Raw genomic sequence first — 21,359 nt, 5'->3', positions numbered from 1 at the left:
TGTGTTTGTTTTGTGTACAAAGTAAGTAAGGTACTTGAAACAACAACAAAATAGGTCCTTTGTACATGAGCGATGCAATTATTCTCTTTAAATTTTATGTTTACAAACATATATTGTTCTACATTTATCATGAGCTATGTTAGAACCATGTACTGAAATAAGGAACGATAATTTACTGCATTCGAGTTTATTTTGTGTATCAGTTCATCAGTGTGTATGTTGTTCACTTTCTTATATACCTTTCAGCACTTTTGATAGAGTGTTTTATATATAAGTCATACATGAGCGCATGCTTGACAAACGTTAATTATCACAACAAATGATAGTTTTTTTTTACATAGAGGTCTACATGTCATGATCATTCATCGGTTGTTTCAAGCACCGAGTTTCATTAATTAAATCTGTTTATTGTATCAAATGAACCATTTCGTTCTTTTCTCACTAAGTATAGCCAAACTTTTGAAATTAATTGATTTCAACAACTGTTTACGTTGGATCCTAGATATCATTCATTTCAAATTTGATTGAATCATATACGTATGGATAGTTACAAAAATTGGATCTTTAACTGGTGCATTAAGTTATAGGAAATGCTGATGACATTAAAAATTTTCTTTTTGATTATTCGTTTAAATGGTAAAAGAAAAACAAACTTCCGTTGACTCCTCTCTTACTATCGTGTGATATACATATATATATAGATATATATATATATATATATATGTTGGAAACGACTTTAAAGTGAGGTTGGCATCGTAGCGGCATCATGTGATCCATACGAATGTCCATACGAGTAGCCATTGTTATATATATTAGTCTTTTCCTTACATGACACACAATGCCAAACTCTCTGAATACCTACAACAATAAAACAAACTTTAATATAAAAAGAAAAACGTTAACGACAAATCATGTCTGTTTGGCATAATTGTTTTAGAATTTCTGGTATCTGATGATCTTCAACTGTTTTGATTTGAGCATCCCTTTACTCTACGTTGTGTCTTGTGTACTAATGGTTGTCTGATTGTGTGTTTTGTTTTTTGGCGTTGTCAGATTATTTTCAATCTATTAGTTTGACTGTCGCTCTGGTATCTTTCGACCCTCTTTTACGAAATGCTACTTTATTTTTATTGTTGTTCTCATGAACAGTGGGTAATACTCGTAATTGTTTCTCTTTTACCTGGGATCTCGTATTTTGTCTTTAGTCGCATTAGCCTATCTTTAAGAATTTGATGTTGATGCTACTCTTATGTTACTGCTTATGTAGATTTTTGTCTGACTCGTAAGTCTTTAGTTGCATTAGCCTATCTTTAGGAATTTGATTTTAATGCTACTCTTATGTTATTGCTTATGTAGTTTTTTGACTGATTAGTAAGTCTCGGGTACAAAAAAAATGCCACTTTTCCTACTTCTACTGAAATTCTCACTACACCCTGAACATATCAGTGGATTATATGCACTATACGAGTATACCATCAGACGTGCTGAATAAAAGTGCTTACCTCTTCTGAAGTTCTCGTTAAATCCTGTATATATTAATGGATTTAAGGCACTATTGGAGTACGCCATCAGACGTGCTGCAAAAGTCAGATCATAGTACCAATCACCGAGCTAAAAACAAAGATAAATGAAAGTTAAAAAGTCAGGTAAATAAAAACATTTACATGAACACTTTAATTGAACGGTATACTATATCATAACACTGCATATTATCTGGTGGCGGTATCATCAACGAGCATTTCGGGAGGTGAAAATAGTGGAAACCATTTGTTTTATTGCACCTGGTCGATTGACGAATTGTTGACCTAGTTTATAATTTTCGCATTTAATTCAGTCAAAGTACATTCATGTCTTCCCGTTTTTTTTCTACACAATGAAAATGTATATAAGCAAATTAACCCTGTCTGTAGACCGACAGATTTGTGAAAAGAAGATTACAGTCTCTATTTCTGTCCTATAAACGTGTCAAGAAATATCGACAGCTTACACAAACCATCATTGAAGATTTGATTTAAAAAAAAATCTTTTAGGCTATTCAAGGTACGTAAAATCTGCTTAAACTAATGAAATTAACTCAATCAGGATAGTGAAGAAGGAGTGTTGATTGAGGTTTTCTGCATAATGCCGTCTCGACCTTCAAGTAATGAAGACTTGCCCATAAAGACATTGTTTCTGTAATTATCTACCATAGTCTACTCCATGCCTGATTACATGTTAATTACTGATGGTAAGGTTAATACAAAATTGATTTATAAACCTATGTTTCAAGTTTACATAGATTTTACGGTTAATGTAAGTTACTGACAAGTACAATTACAAAAAATGTAAAAACTGCATTGTTCTACGTGGGAGGGAAAACGGTGATCATCATTGTTTTAAGTTTGACTAATATGTGAGGACTTGTGTGTTGGCTATTGAACATGGAAGTTTGTTCGTTAGGGCTTCATAAGTACTTGAACATACATTTGCAGATTTCGGACACTGAAAGAATGGCTGATCCTGTTAACTAGACTCAAAGGTCCAACGTATTTGTATCGTATCAATAACCAATGTATCATATATAAACAATTTATGTTGATTTACCTTATCCCGAACTACAGAATATCAAATATAATATAAGTATTTCAATAATTATCCACCAAATCTGCTAATCAAGATATCAACCTTTGTTGTTTCTGGCATCTACACAGGAATAATTTTATATCATATTTTAGGTCACTTGATCTCAATTCATTGGTCAATTTTCAATTATGACAGCAAGTTATCTTGATGTTTTCTAGTTCGACTACTAATACATCATGGAAAGGAAACCGTTTTTTTTTTTGGATTTTCTGAAATTACTTTGAATAATTACCAATTTATATTTCTCATGGGAGTTATCATTGATGACATATTGTGTTTGTTGATTTATCACAGTGAACCGTCAACAAACCACTATCCTGCACAGTAAAATAAATCGAATGCATTCATAAAACAGTAACCTTTGCAGTATTATTGCCCTATCAAGCGATAAAATGTTATAATATCAATGATATTACTTTCATCTGTCTCATAGCGGGAGTTATGTAACCGCTTAGATCATGCACCTTTTATATCAATCAGCAATCAGCAAAAAAAACAGGTATTGCATTTTAATGATTATACTTTTTCTTAAAAAGATGAAACTATGAACCGTATTTCTTTTGATCACTGATATATGTGATGTATTGATAATTAATAGCTTTGAGAACGTGTCATTCCTTTTAATAATATTTCAATGCAGTTTATACAATGCGTTTTCTTGTCAAATAAAAACAAGTCAGAAAGAAAAACATATTCAATTTAATATTGTTACTTTCCATTATTGATAGTTTGAACTAATTTATGCTGGATATCAGTTATAGTTGTTATGTACACAATTTGTTTTAGCTTTACAAAATAAACACGCTGTAATATAGTGCAGTTTGAAGCTCTATTTTTTACCTGAATAAGGCATATTTAGTTTGGACTTTTTTTGGTTGTTTTTCATTCCAAATGTAATGCATGCAGAATTTTAAAAAGAATTTAAGCCCTTTCCCACTGAAAGGTTGCAAAAATTCAAGCCCCTCCCACCAAAAAAAAAAATTACTATAAATCTTTACAAAACATGTTTTTATGATAAAACTTACCGCTTCCCTATTTGAACGTAGTTCACTGTATAGTAATATTATTTGAAATGGTAACCAACAAACAGCAAAGACAACAAGTATAGCCACTAACATAACGATAACCTGGAAAAAATACAACATATTCGATATACATACATGGCTTACACTGAGTAGGAAAGAACATTGAAAATATCTGAAAAACAATGACAAAACTTTATCGTTAGAAAAACGTTTTTTATGTAATTTTATCGGGATGTAAAAGCGTAGATCATTGTTCACTGATAGATAGAAATAATCCCAACCCATTTCCTATTTTAATGTCTAGCCCTATAAAAAGAAAAAGAATGTATATTATAAATTAAAATCAATGTCCTCTTAGTAATAAAAAAAAAGACATTCGTTAAAGCAAAAGAGATCGTGAGTTTAATGTACTCTTCTCTAAATAGACAAATTTCGGTAAATCGTTTATCAGTTCTCCCTGTTTGAATTTTATCAGTACAGAAGAGTCTTGATCCTGGTATATATCCGATAATGCATAATAAAATATATAATTCGGACAACTATTAATTGGAACATTTTAGTACGTAGTTAATGCATGCACATTTTTGTAACTCCTCATAAACAGATTTATACAAAACAGATAAATCTTTTTACATTTGTATGTTAATCAACGAAAGAGCGTTGACATTCAGACCACGGGCTTTTCTTCTTTTTCATGACTACTAAGAATTGAATTGTGGGAGAAATACGACAGAACCTATCTACTTACCGGTAATTAAATAAAGTAACTTTACAAGCATTTCCATATTCAATTATTCTTGCATTTAATCGTGTATTGATTTGCTTGTTAAATAAAGCTTTACGGCTATGTTTATACAAAACACTATCGACATGAAAGGATATGTAAATGTACGAACATATGCGTTATAGACTTCATCTGTTTATACAAATAATCAACTTAGAAAGTAGCTTAAAGCTTTGAAAACATCTAAATAAATGAAAACTTATTACGTTTAATAATTGTTTTATTTAGCCACCTTGAAATAGGAGATATGTGAATACATAGCGTGTAAGGACCGATTTCATTCATTTCGTTGATCTTTAGTATTACTCTTTTCCAAATTATTTAAGTTTTTTTTCGAAGGAGATTAGAAAACAAATAATTTTAGTGCTATGTCTGGTTTTAACCATTAATATGTATAAAACAAACAGCAGTTCTTTATTTTAAACTTCGTTCTGAATATGTACGAAAAATGGCATTAGATGTTAAGGAATCAATAATCAATCTAACATATAATGAAAATTTGTATGTTGAACTCAAAATGTATTTTAGTTATTTGTGTTGTAATGTTCCTGTTATCAGACGTATATCCTACAAATCCTTTTATCCATTGTTATCATTTGATAATGGACTGTAATCATGTTTAAATGCGACATATGGTGTCAATACTTTACAGAATTTTGACACAAACATACGACAATGATAAAACTGTATGAACCGAAGGAAATCAAACATGATGTATCATTTGAGACTCGATTGTTCGGAACATTCTAGATGAAAATAACACAATATCTAAGCAATTTAGCAAAAGTGCAGCAGAATCGACATATTCCCCACCACGCTAAGAACCAAGTATCAAAACGAAGGATATACAAGTACTTGGAGAACATACCGCGTTTTATAACAAAACAAGACATACATTGTTTTAAATGGTAAAGAAAATCAATCAAAGAAGAATGTCCAATCTCTGAAATAGTTCATAAAGGTTATACACTCCTTGTAATCTACCATTGTGTACGCCAGACGCGTGAACTTTCTGATCTTAGTCATATAAAATTATATAATATTAACACATATCTGAACATTTATTATAATACTGCATGTTCTATTTTGAATTAATTTCATATTTTAATTTTCTTATCGGTTAATGCGAGTGAATAATACTAAATCATGTGTTAGATCAAAATACTACCTTCGTAGAAATCAATGAAATTGAAAAAAAAACCTAGTATTTTAACATGGAATATAATCTACCGTTTTAATCAAATACGAAGTGAAAACTAGGCAGATAGTTTGAGAACCGAAAGATAGGTTTGTGATTAATGTTACATCCCATATATTACACGTTCATTCTATAGGACAGCATGTTGACGGGATGTTAATATGAACTGTTCAACGTGTTGGTTAAGAAGGTACAAACAAATTAAATGAATTTATATCTCCCTACCCAGGTATAATAATCTGATCAATTCATCGGTAAATATAAGTTGTTTAGATAGTTATCAAAGGTACCAGAATTATAAAAGTTTCTTTATATCGATTAAATCCTAAGGAGTCATTCCTCTTTTGAAAAACTGTCAGCATTGATATTTAAAAACAAGTTGAATTTGAACAATGTATAGATGAATGTTAGTTTTTGGTTTGCTTTATCTGGGAATTGTTATACTGGGTACACATAATGTATCTCAATTGTTTTGGTTACCAGGTGAATATCCTCTGGTTATATCGTTTTGACAAATGCCCACGTTTTTTTTTTGTTGTTTCTTATGCATTTAAACTGATAAATATCAGTCGATGCTAAGATGTGTCTTGGTCTTAATAATTTAAAATGTCAATGAATTACAAATTATTGATTAAAAATTACCATCGAACGCTAGTTATTATTAGAGGTGTATTCAAACTATTAACTGAGCAGATGGGTTTGTCACTAGCCATCAGGAAGAGGTAAATAACTATTGAATTTGACGTCAGTAATTGTCTGACAAGTGTATATCTCCCTCGGAAACATATGATATCCATTGATATACCACAGAAATCATACAAGCTGAAACTATGACGTTGGATTGACAGGGAGCACCTGTTGTTGACTAAATTATAATTACCTAGCAATAATTACTGATATTATTATAGAGTATATAGGAAGTTTTAATTATTAACTTTGGAAGCAAAATCTTACGTTAATTACAAACAACTTTTCTTATGCTGTTTTAACACCAAAGATTTCAAAATAAAATTAATAATAAATACACAAGCTTATTAAATTTCATAACACCTGGCGTATGGCTGTCGTTAACAACAATTTAAATTTACAGTTCATACTTAATAGGAGGTTTTCTTAATGGTTCAGAGAATGTACTGAAAATTAACATAAAAAATATGAAAAATAATATATAAACAGAGAACCTATATATTGAGAGAAAAATATGTTTTTGTTAGAGAGAGCAAAGAACCAAGATCTTTCAAGGTCTTTTTTATTATTCAACAAGAACCTAAACTGTTATCAATATAACCTGATAACATGCTATCTTCAATATGATGCCAATCCACTAATAGTGCAAATACAAGTTCCTTCCATATCAAAATGTTAAAAGAAACGTGTTATAAATTAACTAGTTACACAAGATATTATAAAAAAAATCTAATATGACATTCTTCTTTAGCTTTGGATACAAAGCCATGTTCTACATGTTCTAATTCCAATAAAACATGGGCTGTACGTGATTGACGTCACAAAAAAAATCCACATTCCACATAGTAATAATTGAAAGGTACAAAGAGGTAACGTATCGAGAGAATATTTCCTATACCGAAATCTAATCAATGCACAAACAATCCGAGATCATAGAAAATTACTCTTTTCGTGGAACATCACCAACACAGACAAAAAGGACAAAGGTTAAACAATTAAAAAATATAACCGCAATGTTGAGCCGCAGGTCAACAGAAGAGAATCAAACGTGCTGCAAATGAAACCCAAATAATTACCTGTTTGGTTAGTACTGAAAAAGTGAGGGTTTTCAATGAACACAAAAAGTTGTTAGTACAGTATACGATTTTTATCAAAATAACAACAAATCAAGGACGCAATCCAAGAAAGACAGGAACACGATGGCCTTACTTATTAATAGGAGGCAAGAAGATAATAAGGGTATAATCAAAATTAACAAGAGAAACAAATACCACAACAAAAATATATAACATACCAAAAACACTACATAGAAAATTATAGATTGGACCAAATTTGCCCCCGAAAAAAACCCACCTTGGGTGAACACTTATGTTTCGAAAGGGTTCTAAATTAGTGTTTCCCTAACAACAATTGTTTTGGATTTCAAATATTTTGGCCACGAGCATCACTGAAGAGACATGTATTGTCGAAATGCGCATCTGGTGCAACAAAATTGGTACCGTTAATTTTATTGTCTGTTGTTTGTGTAAAAAAAATGGGGAGGTGATGTCGGTGAGAAAGCTAGTTATCAGAACAGATCTTTGAATATCAAGACATTGAATTACCTGCACATGTAGAAAAGATAATCAGATGATTATCATAATTTAAAAATATAAATCTTTGTGAACTAAGAGAGACACAAATGGTGTTTTCAATTAAACAAGGCAACTTCTTTCCTGGGGCATTTATTTTTCCTGCCAAAAGTACCTGTGCACATCACTATACAGTTTCTTTTACATGTTTGATGATGATGAGTTGTTGCTAAATGTCTAGAGCCAAATATTTCACAATGTCATGACGAGTACATGTTTTTTTTTATTGAGTTAAGCCTTCTAATTGATATTATATAGTGTGTTTTTTCATGTGGTGATGTTATACTATTGTTTCAGAAAAAGGAGAAGGTTTGATATCATTAAAACGTTAAATCCCGCTGCTAATGTTTGCACCTGTCCTGTCAGGAATCTGATGTCGTCTGCTTATGTAGCTCATACGTGTTTCTCGTTTCTAGTTTTTATATAGATTAGACTGTTTGTTTTCCTATTTGAATTGTTTTACATTACTAATTTTTGAGGCCCTTTATAGCTTGCTGTTCGGTGTGAGCCAAGACTCCGTGTTGAAGGCCATACCTTAACCTATAATTGTTTACTTTCATAAATGATAAATGATTACTCTACATTATATACATTCTTTCTAGCCCTTGCTTGAGCTTCAACTCTTTTAAACACGATAAAAAAAATGATCTTATCATAATTGATTACTCTACATTATATACATTCTTTCTAGCCCTGGCTTGGACTTCAACTCTTTTAAACACGATAAAAAAAAATGATCTTATCATAATTGATTACTCTACATTATATACCTTCTTTCTTGCCCTGGCTTGGGCTTCAACTCTTTTATCCATTTTTTCTACTGGTATCGCACTCATCCATAATTTCATGATTATACGAGAATAGGCGAGTGTCATTACAATCATTGGTATGAAGTACAAAACAACAGATACAGTGGCATAATATGCAGTCCGTGATGGTATTGAATGTGTTGTTATATTGTTGTCAGAGCCAATAGATACCGGCCAGTCATCGTCACACCAACGTTCTGTATGATCCTTCCAAACACGTACTTTAAGTTGTCTGTAGATTAAAGTCGGACAAGCAATCAATGCCGAGGATAACCAAATAAGAATCAATGACGTTCGTGCCCTCCTGTCAGTCATGTGAGCTTTCAATGCAAATACTATACCAAAGAAACGGTCATAGGCTATCAATGTCAAGGACAAGACACTCGCCACAACGGACAAAACTGAAAAAGAAATCAATAGGTTTCTATTATCGGATCAAACTAGAGAAATAGAAGAAACGAACTAAGTTCTTAAATAATTGTGTAAAAGAAGAGAGGGACGAAAGATACCAAAGGGACAGTCAAACTCATAAATCTAAAACAAACTGACAACGCCATGGCTAAAAATAAAAAAGACAAACAGAAAAACAATAGTACACACGACACAACATAGAAAACTAAAGAATAAACAACACGAACCCCACCAAAAACTAGGGGTGATCTCAGGTGCTCCGGAAGGGTAAGCAGATCCTGCTCCACATGTGGCACCCGTCGTGTTGCTTAAGTGATTACAAATCCGGTAAATAGTCTAATTCGGTAGGTCATATTCATGAAAGGGAAGGGGATTGTAGTTACGACGTAAGGAACATATCCGATATCATTTGTGAAACGGTTATTCCATAACGGTCAACCAACTCGTGACCGTTTAACTATCGGGATTAAAAAAACAAAATATCAAAACAACAAACACCACTAGGTGAGTAGAGAGAAAAATAACAACAATACATGTTTTTATTTAACTTCTTACTTTTGTTTGCTACCATTTGTTTGATCGACGATCTGATGAACAGATAAGTAACCCCAATCGGAAATAAACCGTGGGAATAATCGAATTAAAGTCATTAGAAAACAAATATTATTCAAGTAAACATCCGGACAAAAGGTAAAAGTAATTTATCATGAAAATTTATTATCGATTATTAATTAAGTATAATTATATAAAGGAAATAAACATATTAAAATCAAACTTTGTTAATGTTTCATTTTTTTATCAAGTGTTTTATTCAATACAGATAGCTAAAAGGCATAAGTTTTCTTAAATCACTAAGACAATGGTTAATATAGATGATTATGTTTTAAATTGGCAATTATCAGAGCAAACCGTTTTGGGAATATGCACAATTGTTTCATTCTCATCTTTAGGTAAATAAAACTTTTATTACTTTTATGTGGTAAACCGTGATGATGACTTATCATTTGGATCATTACCTTTGTTTGTTACTTTGGTACTTTGTTTATTCCATAGAAACGGAATTGAAGAAAAAGTTTATGTCCTCGAAATGAAATGATCAATTTTGGCTTTTCATTTATTTTTGTTTGGCCTCGAGCATATCATTGATACAATTAATGCTATTATATAGCAACGGTTAAATTCATAATCTCAAAGTAGTTTCATATATATAGTGTTCTCCAAAATCGGAAAATAGATCCAAAGGCGAGAACGAAGATACAATAACATCTCTATGACAAAATGCTAAAAACGAAAACAAACCCAACACTTCAACCAAACGCAATACAGAAAACTCACATATACAACTAATCGATTATGACCCTTTGGTTGAAATATGGGACATTGCTTTATCTCTTTCGCTTTGCTCGTTGGAGGATGAATTTTGACCTTGTAATAGCACCCATGATAATTTTGTAGTTAACAACAGACACATTTGATTGTTAATTGTTTGTCAAGATTTTTGCTATTTAATTTGTTCCGATCATTAGTATAATAATTGAACAGTAACCAAAAATGTTACTCGCTGCTTTAATTTGACCAATCAATAAGAAGCTGACGTGTTCAAATTTAGCAAATGAACAATTGTATAAGACAGAAATGTCAAGGGGAAATTTCTACACCTTGTATCAATGAAAAGAAATAGTTTCATACATTTTGCATATGTACGTCAATTTTATCTCCTCTATTTTATGGAATAATTGGAGTAATCAAAGACTATCAGTGTCTGCATTGTTTAATTAAACAATATCAAAGAAGTCGCAAATAATACATGTATATAGCAAATGCATCTATCAAAATCTTGTTGTTGAATAGCCAAATAGTTATCAAAGGTACCAGGATTATAATTTAGTACACCAGACGCGCGTTTCGTCTACATAAGACTCATCAGTGACGCTCATATCAAAATATTTATAAAGCCAGACAAGTACAATGTTGAAGACCATAGATGACCCACAATTCCAAAACGTTATGCCAAAATACGGCAAATGTTATCTATGCCTGGGATAAGAAAATCCTTAGTTTTTCAAAATAATTCAAAGGTTTGTAAACTGGAAATTTATAAAAATGACCACATTATTGATATTCATGTCAACACCGGAATGTTGACAACTGGGCTGGTGATAACCTCGGGGACGAAACCTCCACCAGCAATGGCATTGACCCAGTGGTGTAAATAGTTATCAAAGGTACCAGGATCATAATTTAATACGCCAGACGGGCACCGTCTACATAAGACTCATCAGTGACGATAATATATCAAACTATTTATAAAGCCAAACAAGTACAAAGTTGAAGAGCATTGATTGAGGATCCCAAATTCCAAAAAGGTGTGCCAAATACAGCTAAGATTATATATGCATGGGATAAGAAAATCCTTAGTTTTTCGAAAAAGTCCAGTTTTGTAAACATAAAAGCACAGTTATATTAGGAAACTGTGCTATTCTGCTGTCATTGGGCTATTATATCCAGAACCAGGTCTGTTCGCCTATAATACAATGACATATGATACAAATTTTGTGAAAAGCAAAATATTTTGTTTTAAAATAAAAGGTGGTTTGATGTGTATTGCAAAAGAACAACTTTGAAAGAAAAAAAAAACAAGAACATGAAAACGACATTTTCTTCGGCCACTTCAGAACAACAAGAAGACAAAATAATCTTGATTATTTAATTTTAAATACTTGTACAGTCATATTGATGATTTTCTATCCATTTACAAAACAATCTTTTTTAATTTAGTCCCATATATATATAATAAAAATATACCCAAAAACGTGATATTCACAAAATTGTCGATTTACTCCCTACTTCCTCTATTTGGTTAACGTTTTTGTGTGATTATCCTATATGTAAGTTTGAATTTTTTAAGTCAAGTTGTGTTGTATGATTAAACATTTTTTGATGATGGATCCAAAATAATGACATATTAACTTTTAATGTCTATTTGGGTGGCTCACTTTTGTCATTTGTATGGACTTCCTTGTTTGAATTTGCCTTGGAGTTATACTGGTGGCTCAAAGACGGCTAGTGGCAATACACATAGAAATTCTAAAAATGAGTTTAGAAATTCACGGAAACAGAATTCAAAATGTTCCAACTTTGTTCATGATGTTCTGATGCGTTAAAGAGATTACAATTGAAAGATAATTTTCATCTTCTAGAAAACAAGAAATCAAACTGACAGCCTGGAACGGCGTTTTTATTTCCTTTTCTATGCTTCTGATGAGACTTGTCCATACAAAAAGCAGAAATAACTAGAGCAAAAGAAGGTAAGCTGTCAGTGTTTTCCCTATGGCATTGTTATTATTTGAGGCAAATGTTCAACTATCATAGAGGAATCATTTGTAAAAATATAAAACAACACGTTTAATAATTTATTGCGTCCGAAGCGCTTTTCTGGATTTACCTTCATCAGGAACGCTCAAAGCCAAACATTTGAAATCCGAAGATGTATAAGTACCGAAAATCGTTGAAGAGCTATATGTTAAAAATACCTAAAATAAATAGCCAAATTCATCTAAAGCCAACTTTGCCTGAGGGAGTTGTAAATGTTTCTTAGTAATGACATTTAGATGTTTCGTTACGAAATTTTCTCAAACGCTTAACAATAAAAGAAGAAAAGTTCTTTTCCTCCTGGATTTATATAGCGGAGACATGGTAGTAATATGTACGTTATAATAAACACGTTTGGAATGATACCATGGATGTATTTGTCTGTAAATTGTTTCTCATATAGTTAATGAGCTATCGTACAACTCACTACAAAAACGAAGAAATAATAGAAATTGTTAGTGCAAACTAATTAGAAAAATTCCACATTCGTGTAGAAATGCTATGATTTGATTATCCTTACAAACATATTGATTGATAAAAGCAGCTTATGATAAATGCAAGAATAAGTGTTATATAATACACTGAAAATCTATTTCAGATAAAAATTAGATCAAAATAAATCAAAACAAAATAAAACGTTTTGCATATTATGCATGATACTATTTTATGAGACGAGACAAGTGTCTTAAGTCATTCTCGTTTTTTCCATTAGAGACTTTATAAACGGCAAATGCTAATTCAAAACTCAACAATACACGAACAAAATAAATGAAACAGGTGTTTGTCTCTAGAAATAAAAAAATGAGCAGCCAGCAGACAAACACATACTCACACACACACACAAAATATAAATCAAAAGTAAGTTTTTGTATTTTTTCCATATGAGCAGCGCATTTATGGTAGACACAGGCTATAGATTTAAATGTTTAAAAAAATAGAACACATTGTCCTTCTTGTCTTATTTATTGAAAAAAGGTTGACCGTTAATTATTATTTCGATAATTTAAATTATTATCAAATCTTTGAGAATATAAAAAGTTGAAAAGAGGATCAAAAGCATGTACATATAAATAATTTTACAAAATATGAATTTTGATGAATACATTTTGAACACCGTATAAATTGACATTTGGTATACTTTTGATAGATTGATTTCTAACTGAGTTAATGTGAGTTTTAGTACAAATGATATCAATGTTATGACAAAAATAAAAAAATAATATATTTAACCATATCAATAGTCTTTTTACATTTTGTAATGAATCAGATAAACCATTACATTATGCTACTGCAGATCTCCTTATGGGAATGATGTTTGCTATTTGTTATTTCGTATCTTATTCAAGTATTCGAGGGACAGCTTTGTTAGACATTGATAAATATCTTAGTCCACGGTAAACATGACAAACTGATCAGTTAGTGGTCTAACCCAATGACATTATAGCATGCGTCAAAACGTCAAAAATTTGCAAAAATCGAAACGCAATTTATATTACGTCAGACAAAGTCAAATATTGAGAAAATATGAAAAATCCTAGCAGATGTTTTTGACAATATGTGTCAGTTGTTGTGTTTACATATGTAATTGTCAGATTATACGGCGGTGAAACATCAAGGCATATTTATCAATTACCGTACATTATCGACGCGTACGTCTTGACATAGTATGTAAATAACTGCTAAATAGAAATACTTAAGCTAATATCTTTCTACTTGTTTCAAATTAGTTTGAGTATACGGAAGGGTTATTAGAACGTTAAAGAACAAACAAATGTTCTTATCTCGGGTAGTAAGTAAAACACCGGAGAAAATAGTCTTAGAAGCTTCCCTTTCTTAGATAGTTAACAATACACTTTTTTTTTCGTCATAAAAATTTAGCCGTAAAATATTTCGGAAGTCAATTAATAGCATGGTGTTCAGTCATTAGACATATATCTTACATATTTTTAGTTCTTCTTTTGTTTGTTTGACCCCAGACCAATAGTGCAGGTATATCAATTGTAATGATAATTTACAGATGGAACTTGTACCATCATGTCTATATAAAAAAACAAGAGAAATAAAAGTGACTGCAGTGCTTTGATGGAAATTGCAACATATATCTAAATAATGCAAAAAAGTACATTAATACTAAAAACCAAACAAAAATGTGAGGGTTTAAGGACAATTTAACATACATTTTTTTTATTACAAAAGTGGAAAATAACAGGTGTAGAAACAGAAAACAAACATCTATGTGCATATATATTCCATGTACCGATACATAAACAGGTAAACATGTAAATTAAAATAAGACGGCAGTATACCAAAGTATAAATAAGAACATATGAAAGTGAAATTAGAATGGCATTGTGCCTGACAATGAATAATGTTCCGCCAAAGCATATGCGAAAGCAGCGCGAGAGAACAAGAACCCCATTGGTTAAGGGAATACGTCAAGTTAAATTTTGTATTGTAAGTTTAAGAATTTGTATATACATATATAGCTCAAATTATGAGATAAAGGTTTTGATGCTTTAATCAACCATATTAAAATAAAATTTTTAATCAAAAGTGGTTTTTTTTTGGTCCATGAAGATATGAAATGCTTCTGCTAATTTTCTTCAAGACCGATCGATATAGCTTTGCCGAACAAGAGGGACCATAAGAATATCACTATCACAAGGTTTTTGTATACAGATTTTCAAATTGATTATTATTATTTTTATGTTGACGATAAACAAATTGCCCATATATGTAATACACATTAGAGTTTGATCTATTTTTTAGCATCCATTAAAAGGAATTTAATTATGTTCGTCTTATTTTTAAATTGTGTCTTATTGAACATATTTATTTCAACAATGTATTATTAAAATTTATTAGCCACCCCGACTTCCTCGATTGTGAAATCGTCGAATAAGATTTGTAATCATATTGTTACTCGAAAAGAGTATACGTAATAAGACGTGTGCCACTAGTGGAGCGAGAACTGCTCACCTTTCTACAGAACCTGAGTTTATCCCTTTTTTATTTGGTTTGTGTTGTTCAGTCTGTTTGCTTTTCGTCATTTGTCTATCTAGTCATAGAAATGTCTCCTTTTATCCGACTTCTGGTTTTGATTGATCCTTTTGGTATAAGAATGTTGATACTATCCGTTTGTATTTTTTCATTCCATTTCTCTCTATTTTATTAGGTAAGTATGTTAAAAAAGGACGGTCTTTTTCTTTGATTGAACATTTATCAGTTGACAAAACATGATTGTTCTTCGTATCTTAGTAAAGGCAATCCTATCTCCGAATTGCACAAGTTATAGAAAAAGCAATTACACCTAAAACGTTTCTTAACGACTAAAGTATATTACCTGAAATCCAATTATCTCTAACATATTACCCTTTTAGATAACATTTACAGTGACGACTTAAAGGTGATATGTACATAGAAATTGCACATTAATAATATATTTAACACAGGTCGCACGCTAATTGTTACAAAACTATGCCCAGATATTTAGAAAAGTGTTCTAAATTTAATGTGCAGCAAGACTGTTTGAAAAAAACATGTTCGTGCATGGATTGATTTAAACGATATTTGCAGAATAAGTAATTATTTCATTACACTTAACCATCACTTTAGTAACATCATTATTCTGTTAGAATGTACGAACTGAGTTGTTTTTCTGTTGATGTTAATTAAAGATGAGTACCGAACAGAAGTGTTGTATCTGATAGTTGTAATCCTTTTAACAGCGTCTATGTTGACTACCTGTATAACTATTAGTTTGAAAATTTTAAATCCATGGAATTTAATTACTTACTTATCTACAATTGCCAAGTTTGATGTACAATTGTGTTCCTTCTGCGTTTTTTTTAAAATAAAAAGTAAAATCACAAAAAAACTGAACTCTGGGGAAAATCAAATCGGAAAGTCCCTAATCACATGGCAAAATCAAATGACAAAACACATCAAAAATATTAGGCAACATAAGTTTACTAGTGTTCAAGGCTTATAAATCCTTTACAAATATACAATCCAGGTAAAATAACAACAACTGTGATGAATTCTAAAAGGTGCAAGACAAGCTGTGTTGACAGGGTCCCCATCCGCTGGTATTCAAGCTTAGTAACTTCACATTATCATGAGTGTGTTATTAAAAGCACAGATTATTTAAAGGGAAGTGAACGTTCTACCAATAGGAGAAGCTCAAAATCCTACTGGATTTCTTGAAAAGTTCTATCTCATTTAAAGTTATGATTGTAATTTGTTTTCATTAAAGGTTTAGCCGAAGATAATTGTTGGATTCACAAATGAATAAGTAAATAAGCTTTAGCTATTAAGTTATCTACTACAAATACTATAGTTCATACTATAACCTATTGGATAATTAATACATACACATATTATTATAATACATAACTCCCTTAAATATTTCAAATCACCCGCCAAATTTTAAGAAACAGTACACAAACAATGCCCATGTTGCGATTTTTTTTTTAAACACAAAAACAAAATGGCACTACTCCTAAATATGAAATGTAAACATAATTTAAATGTCAAGACAGTAAATATTAAACACCAATATGTTAAGACAGAAAATGTCGACACATCAAAGTATAGTTTTGGAAACACCATAGTGTAAATAAAAGCAACAGTAGTATGGCGCTGTTCAATAGTCATAAATCGATTAAACGAAAACAAAAGATAAGAGGAAAACAACAAAAGAACATAAAGTTTGTATTTGCAACAAAAAACAAATGTTAACATACATAGAAACGGAAAATTTGATGCCAACTGTCGTAAATGCAGAAAATTATAAAAGACAAAACATAATAACAAACTATTTCGATACAAATAAAAAAAAACAATTTTGGGTTTATACCAAGGAATAAAAATAATCAATGGTCTGACTGTAAAATGGATTGGTCATATACTTAGTATCATGTATAAATCTTCGATGTAATACAATTTTAATTTGAGCATGCAGTATTTGAAAATATACAGCACTTCAGACTCTTGATTTTTGAAAGGATGGCAAGAATTATATTACTTTAAAAATGGTTATGATGATGAAGTTCTACATAAACGCTCTTAACAGCCTTAGTTTTATGTAATGGTGAATATTATTAGATGCTTGAAGATGACGCGCAAGGTTGTAAAGAATGTATGAAATATTCGAGTATTCACTTTCGACACTCCAGTTCAGGTGCCATTAATTAACATTTTCTTGTATTTTACTTGTTCCGACACAGAAGTGTTCGTTATTGTAATAAAGAATAACTGTTGAATTTGTTAATGTTTTCACAGGTATGCCATTTTATTAATCATGAATAATATATTTTTTGGTGTTTATTGCGCAATGAAAGAGTTCATTTCTGTTAATGGACGACGTCTTGTCATATATTCAAACTTTGAGGTGTATATACATAATAACAGACATTGCTTCGTCTGGTTCAATTTTAGACTCATATTTCGACATTTGACAGAAGCGGTCATCTAAATAAGTTATCAATTGTTCCCACCTACTGCTACTACGTAACAAGTTTCTTAGCAGTTCGTTGATAAACCGGGGTAATGCATAAAAACGTCTCGTCATATTTGTTTGTTTTTATAGTGATTAAAATTAAAACATAATGTTGACTACTGTGTACCTATTTTTCACATTTCTATCTACTATGTCTGTTGGTTTTGTTCACACATTATTTTTAATATAATGGAATTTTATGCGAGTGATTAAGCTGGCTGTAAAACTAGATTTATTCCACCATTTTTTACATAAGAAAATGCCTGTTCCATGTCAAGAATATAACAATTGTTATCCATTCGTTTGATGTGTTTCAGCTTTTGAGTTTGTTATTTGTGTATGGACTTTCCGTTTCAAATTTTCTTCGGTTTAATTTGTCATATAGAAATCAAATCATCATTTTAAGTCTTATAGGAAGACTTTTAGAAATGACGAAACCATGATAATAACTTGAATATTCCAGGGCCTCCTGGTAAACGCCCCCTCCAATATTGTAGAATAACTTCCAACAATAACATACATTCCTGTTCAAAGATGTTTTATTTCATTTCTTCTTGTAGCGTTTTCTTAAGTTTATATAGAAATATTTGCTGTTTATATAAATATATTTTTATATTCTGTTCTTTCTGTAATTAGATAAAATGCGCTGTTTCTTTTCTCTGATAATCAACAGCAGCCGTTTGTAAAACGTGAAAAGTGAAAACGAGGGCTAGAATGAGATTATTTATTAAAAATGTTCATGCAAATGATTAATCTTTATTATTGTTATTTATTCAATTGGCACATATATACATATAGTCTTACATATGATCACTTGTGTTGCATGAATGAAGTGCACCACAGATATACTCCATTGATAGAAGAGACATGCATGTTTATATATAAATCAGTGAGACTAAATGTACTACCCGTTGAAACAATAAGGACTTGTAGTATACTTGCAAAAGAGACAAACCTCCATTCGAAACCATGATTGATATTTAGTAGAGAGTTGATTCATTGTTAATCACATTTCATCGTCTAATTATTAGTTTGGACTTCAATTTCCCGGTAATAACATTTCCTGATGAAGGTTAATCGAGAAAAGCGCGTCGTACGAAACAGTGAATTAAGTGTTAATTTCTTTTTTTAAACGTTTATGATGGTTTCAAGTGCCTAACATCGAAACACGAGAAACAATAACACAAACTTATTTCCTTTGTTTCAATATTAATGCATGCGTCTTTAAGGGCATCCGATACAGATTCCATCCCATAATGACTTTTACGAAAATTTGCATACAAGCTATTCTTTACCTAAGCAATCCAAATGCTTATTTTATACATTTAATCTAAATTTCGTTTTTGTTTTAACATTTCTACTCTTTCAATATACACACCTAACTTTATTTCAACAGATAAGCGCAGACGGATTTGTGTAAAAACATAATGATAATCTTCGTTACAAAAATATGCTCTTAATATGTACAATTCTTTGGAAAAATTTAACTTTTGACAAAGTTTCAAAATGTCAGGAAAAAAACTGCATTTTTCGCTGTATATTTATCAACTTTAAAAAAAATTAATGTTGACCTTTTCATTCAAATTGGTACAAATAATGTCCATACGTTATCAAACCTCATGCCACGTTTTCACGTTAAATATTCTTAAGTTTCTTATGTATAAAATGGTGGCTTTAACCTGGTTTTATAGCTAGCTTAACGTCTCACTTGTATGATAGTCGCATCAAATTGAACAATTGTTCAACTCATATTCATAAGAAATAAAATAAGAAAAATCAAAACATAAATGCATAAAAAAAAAATGTTTGAAACCACGTGAATTCAAAATACGTATCGAAAATTTTAACAATTACTTCTATAGTAACAATTAAGCTTTTTACAATCCATTTCGTGTTCATTGTAATGCATGCTAACTATTTCTGTTTTCAATAACATTTTCCCTGATTATACTTGCTAATTGTAGATAAGAAATAACTGAAATTATTCATGCCACATCATACAAATGTTTAGCCTGAAACAATATGAATTGGTTTGATTTAAAAGACAGGTCATAATGTATTTGATAATTTTAGTGATTATTTCATCATTTTGACACTGATTTTTAATATCAGTGTCTAATATCGAACATTTCATTTTCCCTCGGGGTTTTTTGATGATACATTCATGTTTACATGTAATATGTTATCCAAATGAATTTACGAACATCGGATAACTTCTGTTACGTATTACTTACAGAAGAAAATATTAATTCGGTTGATTAACTTAGTTATTCTATAACTTGTTTCCAGGCAATAAAAACATTTCAACTATAACATTATTCAAACAGTAAAATAGTGCTGTACAAAAAAGTTTAAACATGCATAGCCAAACAGTGTCTTCTTTTTCTAAACGAAATATTTAAACTTTACTTTTCAACTCTATCGTATTATCCACTGATTCAGGTTTCATGCTCAAGGTGTTATCTAATAAATAATTAGCTTTATTATATATTCTCCTAACACATGTTGACCTGTAGATGTCCTTTTTCTTTCTCGTTGGTGCACATCGTACATTACCTTTATTCATGGTACACCTGGCTCTTCGAAAAGAACAGTTGTATAACTATAAAAAGTCAGATATAACAACAAAAAAAAAAAAAAAAAACGTACTCTTTTCACATTTTGATTCTTTTAGATTACAAATTTGCTTGTCAATGAGAGCCTAAAAATGCTGGTTCGTGAAGTCATATTAATTACTTAATGTTGTATTTAGTACCAAAAAAAAATGATAATTATTAATTTTGGGAGGCCGACTTTATTTGTATAGCTGTTTGGCAAATGCAATCCATTTTGGTAATTTCTCTCCATCGGCCAACTTTAGTTTGGAATTGGAAATCGCAACTTTTAACCTACAGTTTATATACGATCATATAAAATTATTTTCCTTTACCTGTGTATATTATGACGCAGGTTTTTCAAAAGTGATGATTTTTTAAAAATTGTTTTACAGCGGTATCATACTTTAACTTTGTTTAAACCTGTTTATTTACTTTTTACTATAATTATTTATTCCTTATAATTTTTATTAACTATGTACTTGCATTCAGATATCACAGATCAAAATTGTTCGTTCCTTGTGTGTTAATTTGCATTTTTTGGGTTCAGTTAAGCCTTCCAATTGATATTGTATCGTGTGTCTTTCTATGTTGTGATGTTATACTATGATTGTTTCAGAAAATGGGGGAAAAGTTTGGTATCATTAATACGTTAATCCCGCTGCAAATGTTTGTACCTGTCTTAAGTCAGGAATCTGATGTACAGTGGTTGTCGTCTGTTTATGT

At 30.8% G+C, this 21,359-nt stretch overlaps 1 protein-coding gene across 2 annotated transcripts in view; it reads right to left on the bottom strand.

Moving 5' to 3' along the window:
* Positions 1-372: 372 nt before the first annotated feature.
* LOC143046236 (tachykinin-like peptides receptor 99D) overlaps positions 373-21,359 on the bottom strand; it is a 38,692-nt gene continuing 17,705 nt past the window's right edge. Inside the window, exons 2-5 of one of the 2 annotated variants that reach the window (XM_076219284.1) lie at positions 8,718-9,157; positions 3,648-3,749; positions 1,503-1,611; positions 373-858 (exon numbers count right to left, since the gene is read on the bottom strand). In XM_076219284.1, coding sequence (XP_076075399.1) covers positions 737-858; positions 1,503-1,611; positions 3,648-3,749; positions 8,718-9,157 — 773 coding nt within the window. In that variant the 3' untranslated portion in view covers positions 373-736. The remainder of the gene's footprint in view (positions 859-1,502; positions 1,612-3,647; positions 3,750-8,717; positions 9,158-21,359) is intronic. The other variant, XM_076219285.1, reaches the window with a different exon arrangement.

This window comes from Mytilus galloprovincialis, chromosome 9, assembly GCF_965363235.1.
Source record: "Mytilus galloprovincialis chromosome 9, xbMytGall1.hap1.1, whole genome shotgun sequence".
Taxonomy (NCBI): domain Eukaryota; kingdom Metazoa; phylum Mollusca; class Bivalvia; order Mytilida; family Mytilidae; genus Mytilus; species Mytilus galloprovincialis.
The sequence above is the reverse complement of the archived record's forward strand: the minus strand, read 5'-3'. Positions and strand labels throughout refer to the sequence as shown.